Raw genomic sequence first — 6,000 nt, forward strand, 5'->3', positions numbered from 1 at the left:
TTACATGGATGTAATTAGACATTGTGCCAATCAACACAGTATATGGAATTTGAACTTATGATCCAAGCGTTATGAGCTGTGCTCAGAGGGGAACACCCAAACAGGAAAGCATTTTGCTACGGAAAACAATTACTTTACTCCATTAACATACAAAATGTACCGAAGAATATTGACACTTGGATTAATATGTCTCTGTCTCTGTCTCTGTCTCTGTCTCTGTCTCTGTCTCTCTCTATTCCAGGAGAAGATTCTTCAGAAGGTTGTAATGACTGCATTTGCAAGCCACACTGTTGTGACTATTGCTGTAAGTAAGACCATTGTCTGCATTCCTGAGTGTTCACGAATCGCAATGTGGTGATACTGGGCCATGTGCAAATTGAATTGAACAGTTGCTGTTTTCAGTGTTCTTATCCGAAAGGTCCCTTGTCACAGTTACTCATGAATAATGGAGATAATGTAATTTCGTAATTGACATGGAAGAAGAAAAAGTTTCTCACCGGTGCCTTGCACCTATTCATTTTCATTAATTGGTAAAAGTCTTCGATTTGATTCCCATCTATTTATTTTAATGTGGGTGCTTCAAATTTTTTGTTGACCAGAATTTTATAATTATTACCTCTTCCACCTAACGTGAAGGAGGTTACTGTTTTCACCCCTTTCTGTCTGTTTGTTACTTACGAAATCTTTAGATTTCGTAAGTATATTGATGACTTCCGTCATCTGTTTGTGTGTTTGTTTGTTTGTAGCCACGATAACTCGAGAACAGAAGAAGCTACCAATGTCAAATTGCACCACGTGATTTAGGAGGATGATGGCTAGTGCTGATTAGATTTTGCTCAAAATAGGTCAAAGGTCAAGGTCACACACAGTGAGGTCAAACATTCGATTTTTGATGGTTTGGTACAGAATCATCGTAGAAACTTCTGGTTTGCGTCGCTACCTTCTCGAGAGACAGCTTTTATTAGACAAGATCAGAGGTCAAGTTGACAATTTCGTAAGTACCAGTCTATGACTGCTTGTTTGTTTGTTTGTGTGCAGGAAATCTCAAAAAATTGTGGACAGATCAGGATGAAATTTTGTGGGCAGGTTGGGTGTGTGACAAGGATGAACTGATTATATTTTGGTGAAGATCCGGATCCGGATCCGACTACTAGAATTTTAAAGTGATTCTTCATCATTGTGAAATAGGGCTAAACTAATATATAACATGATATCTCAAAAAGTTGTGGACAGATTCAGATGAAACTTAGTGGACAGGTTGGGTGTGTGACCACGACTACTTGATTCGATTTTGGTGAAGATCCGGATCCGACTTGAAGATTTTTTAAAGTGATTCTTCACCATTGAAAGATGGAGGTGAAAACGATTTATGGCATATTTCAAAAATGTATTGGGCAGATATGTTCTCATGGATGAGGCATTACGGGGCGGAGGTATTTGCTCAACCCGAGTGCCCTTCTAGTATGTTGTTGCACCCACGTTGCTTTCTTATTTTCTGCCATCTTTATTTGCTTGCCATCATGCAGTGAAGCAGGAAACACATATTTATGGGTATACAATTGGATTCAAACACAAAAAAGACTCTCCCCTTTCCCTTTCTTTCTCCTTCCTTGCTAACAAAACAGCCCCATAGCAAGGACGGCACCGGGAGATTTTCCTTTGCCTTTCCAGTGGTAGTTCGAGCAGGAATTTGCAATTTGTTGAAGGGGTCAGCTCCAACTCCCCCATTCATTGCCAAAATCACTGGGGAATCCACATGCTCATGCTTGCAGATGAGACACCCAGCTTAATGTCCATCTGAAGGATGGCACACTTTTTAATGCAATGCCCTCCGTGCAAAACACAAATCTGATATTTTTTAGTCAGGTCATGAATCAAATCCAGACTTGATAGCTCAGCTCTAAGTGCACTAGCCCTGCACCATTCTGACCCCGGGTGTGCCTGCCACACATCCACTGTTCGTCACGACTCCCCTGCAGCAAATACTGGTATGACACAGTGTCAAGAAGTTATATCACAATTTCGGTTAAGAAGTTTAAAAAAGGACAGTACATACATACTCCCTAAACCAGACCTGGTGGCATAATGGTTGGAGCATCCACTCTGAGCCTGGGAGGTCGATGGTTCAAACCCCGGCCGAGTCATACCAACGATTTTTAAAAACATGATGTTTCCTTGCTTGATTCTCAGCATTTAAGAGGATAAGAGCACAAATAAACAATGCTGGGAAAGCAATGGCAAACCAGCCAGCATGACCCTTGCTAAGAAACGTCTTCAGCAGCACCAATGCTCTGTAAAGAGTATGGTACATCAGAATTGAATCAAATTCATGCACCGGCATGTGGTTCACTTTCTGGGGGAAATCAACTTGGTGCTGATGATGGTCAAGAGCCAGAAAAACTTCTGTGGATCGATTCCTTTCCCCAGTGGGGTACGCCGACAATCCGACCAAAAAAGTCTTCTAAAGCCAGGTAGGCTAACGGGTGCATTTAGCAGCACAGCAGCTGACATGACATGGGTGTTTTCACTGACTACAAATGAGCCGATATACCTATTTAATGTTGATGTATGTACGTGTGTATGTATGTATGTACATATGTTTTCAACATTCTAAACCAAGAGGCGAACAAACGAACTGTGTACATTTACTAGTTTTCGTTTTACTTTCAAGTTATATTGTTTTTGATTCAATAAATGTTACATTGTCATACAAAGCACAAGAACATTTGCTTGTTACCTCTGCCACCAAAGGTAGACTGAGGTTATGTTTTCACCCTTGAATGTCTGTCTGTTTGTGAGCAGGATAACTCAAAAATGTATGGATGGATTCGGCCAAACCATGGTGAACATGTTGGGTGTGTGACAAGGACACATTGCTTAGATTTTGGTGAAGATCCAAATCGAATCTACATAGAGTACTATAAAAAAAATTTAAGTGATTCTTCACCATTGAGAGATGGAGGCAAGAATGATGTATAGCACAATATCTCAAAAAGTTGTGGACGAGTTATGACAAACCTAGGTGGATTAGTTGGGTAGGTGACAAGAACAAGCCAATGAGATTTTGGTTCAAGTCTGGATGCAGATTAGGCCTACCAGCTGTTCAGTCTGGTAGAGGTACGCATTCTAATGAGTGTCATTCTAGTTTATGTGATGTAATGGTAACTCGCAAAATCCTGCCACATTTACAGTTGTGAGTAAAAAGTTTTAATGTCGAGAGCAATATCAGTATATGAACAATATTCTTACATAGATTTTTCTTGAACAACATGTTCAATGTGACCACCATTATGCCTTTTCATTTCCTCCAACTGATGGATGTACCCTGCAACAAGGGTCGTAACGATTGAGTAGCATAATTTCACACATTCACCCTCAGCCCCGTAAGCGATTGAAAACTTTGTGGAGTGACTTGACTCTTCAAATGTTCCCGAAGAAAATGCCTGTTGAGCGGACAAAATGCACAATTACATAGATTTCAGTTGGGTGCAAATTTTAGAGAAATTATGCGATGATCAAAGTTTCATGGATAAGGTCAATGACAACAAAGTTCGTTTCTCTTCAAATCTCTGTGAAGTCAAACAATTATTTTTCTCACGACAAATAAAACTCTGAAGCATCATTGCACCATATCCACAACCTTTGTCACCTAATCTTTCACCGGGCACCTAATCCTGTTTTATTCGCTCTACATGAAATCCTGTGCAAAACCCAGAAGTCCTTCCGACTCATAGACCACGCTGTCCACTCTCCCTTTCCCGCAGCACCGGGTCTCTAACATCCTGGAAGCTGACAAGATTCTGGTGCTCAGCCAGGGTGTGGTTGTGGAGTATGGCTCTCCATCTGAGCTCCTCGCGAGAAAGGAAAGCATCTTCAGCAGCCTTGTTCGATCTAACAAGTGACGGAATGGCTGACCTGGAAAGGAAGTCATGGAAAGGAGAGGTGGTGGGTGGAGGGGTGAAGCTTTGTCAAAACTTTTGCCTGGCAGAGGCTCTCTTGTCCATGTGTAGTGCAATAATTATTAGATAGCTCCAATGAGTTGTGCATGAGGTTCTTTTACTGCTGTGCTTGCTGTGATGACACTGATGCTTGATAATAAAGTTGAACAATGTTCTGTTATATACAATGTTACATATGCCCAATCACATCATATTATATAGTTATAAACATGCACATCAACCCAGACAGGTGGAACTCAAACTCTTCGGCTCAAATTTCTGAGTTTATGATCTTGCATTTGTCATGTTCAACGCAGCGGCCACATCCGGTTCCTTTGAAGTACTGCATGGGGAATACCAGCATATAATAATTATATTCCGTCAACTTCAGCCGACTTGGCCTCCAAGAAAAAATTTTCCCCAACTTTGTAAATCCATCGACCTTTGAAGTTTGTCTCATCAAGATATGCTGTAGAATTATTGTCAACATTTTAGCATCTGTATCATGAGATGATCTTTGATAATCCTTTTAATAGTTATGTGGTAATATTGGCCAATGTTGCTGGTGAGACGCTTTGCATTTTCAACTGTTAGTACACCTATTTAGGGCTAGTTGGGTAGCTTGCATGAGCTATCTTCGCTAAGTTCGAATCTTGACCCAGCTATAAACTACCATCCTGGTGTTTCACATATAGGGTGAGGCACAAATTTGTGCGCCGTTCATCGGGAGGACGTTAAGCCGGAAGACCACTCTGCCAGCACTGGTCGTTGGTGGAGGTTAAAGATCACTCGATGCCTTTCACACCCTGAAAACATTTGACGTTCCTACCTTGCCTGACCGCTGGAAAGGCACTGGCAAACCAACGAACATAGTACCGTTGAAAGACTGCTTCGGCAGCACCAACGCTGTCAGGACTATGGAATGAAGATTACGATTCCTACTTTACAGAGGTTCCAGGAGTTAAAATGCCAAAATATGTTGTGTGGGTGTGTGTATATTGTTGCGGACCTGGGGTCGGGGTGAGATGACCATGAGGAGGGGGAAAGCTACCTCGGGTTCCCACCAGACTCTCCGGAATCGCAGGCCATCGCACATGAATAACTCCATGACGCGGCGGGTCGCTAATTGACCGTGAACGCCAATAACTCAACCACGTGACTTAGGGTCCTCCATCCAATGGAAACTGGTTACCTAAAATGGTCACGTCATCTAATTACCGGGGGACACGCCCTCAGTACGCCTTGCTCAAACCGGATCACCTTACCAGATCAGATGCAGCTGAACATAACTGCTAAGGACGTACCGGCTCGGAAACAGATCGTCGGGGGATAACGTCCCGGCTCGGCTAGGATACGGACCATGCTGGACCAATGAAGGAAAAGACAAAAACGAGCTGGGAACATTTCTATTCAAGCATATATTAACAAATAGGCGTGGAAAAGTATGTGGCACAGTAAATGGGGTTTATTATTATGCACAGCAGGGATAGCAAGGAATTTGTGGGGTGTGACAAAAGGCAAGCAACTTACTAAAGCAGAGACAGCACACACTTGTCCCGTTTATCTTCGACACTCTTAACTTAAGCTAGGACAGGTGCCACCACATACACATACACAATCCCGATGAAGATGAGATAATCAGAAGGAAGGAGAGGAGAAGAGGGCTAACAGCTTCGCAATACCTTGCGTGGTCGGCCGACCATGCTACCCAGTATGCTTTGGGGGACGCTCCGCTGAGTGATCCCACCTTGAGAGTCGGCGCGTTTCTCCTGCTAATTACTGTGCCGGGGCTCGTGGAAGTGCGTGCTCTGCTCTGGTCCAGAGCATGGGTGGAGCAGGCAGGCGGACAAGTGGGCGGAGCCAGCAGGCGAAGAAAGCAGACAAGTGTGCGGACGCCAGCAGGCGAGTCAGGCAGGTGAATGCAGAGGTCGAGAGAGAGAGAAAACGGCTTCATGGTCCACCTTTTATAAGCCGAGTGGTACAGCGTGGTGTGATGACCTGAATCGGTGCCTCGTCACCTGAATCATGCGCTCCTATTGGGTCCCGGACCCACACTGCCAGG

General features: G+C 43.4%; 2 protein-coding genes across 4 annotated transcripts in view; one reads left to right on the top strand and one right to left on the bottom strand.

Moving 5' to 3' along the window:
* The window catches only part of LOC147032818 (ATP-binding cassette sub-family C member 9-like), a 176,600-nt gene extending 172,469 nt beyond the window's left edge, over positions 1 to 4,131 (top strand). For both annotated transcript variants that reach the window (XM_085870690.1, XM_085870691.1), the window contains exons 26-27: positions 242 to 304; positions 3,765 to 4,131. In XM_085870690.1, the coding sequence (XP_085726816.1) occupies positions 242 to 304; positions 3,765 to 3,902 (201 nt within the window). In that variant the 3' untranslated portion in view covers positions 3,903 to 4,131. The remainder of the gene's footprint in view (positions 1 to 241; positions 305 to 3,764) is intronic.
* LOC147032819 (uncharacterized) overlaps positions 1 to 6,000 on the bottom strand; it is a 106,035-nt gene that overhangs the window by 55,171 nt on the left and 44,864 nt on the right. The gene's annotated exons all lie outside the window — the stretch shown is intronic.

This window comes from Eptatretus burgeri, chromosome 2 (genome assembly GCF_056783735.1).
Source record: "Eptatretus burgeri isolate ZD-2024b chromosome 2, Ebu_testis_v1, whole genome shotgun sequence".
Lineage (NCBI taxonomy): Eukaryota > Metazoa > Chordata > Myxini > Myxiniformes > Myxinidae > Eptatretus > Eptatretus burgeri.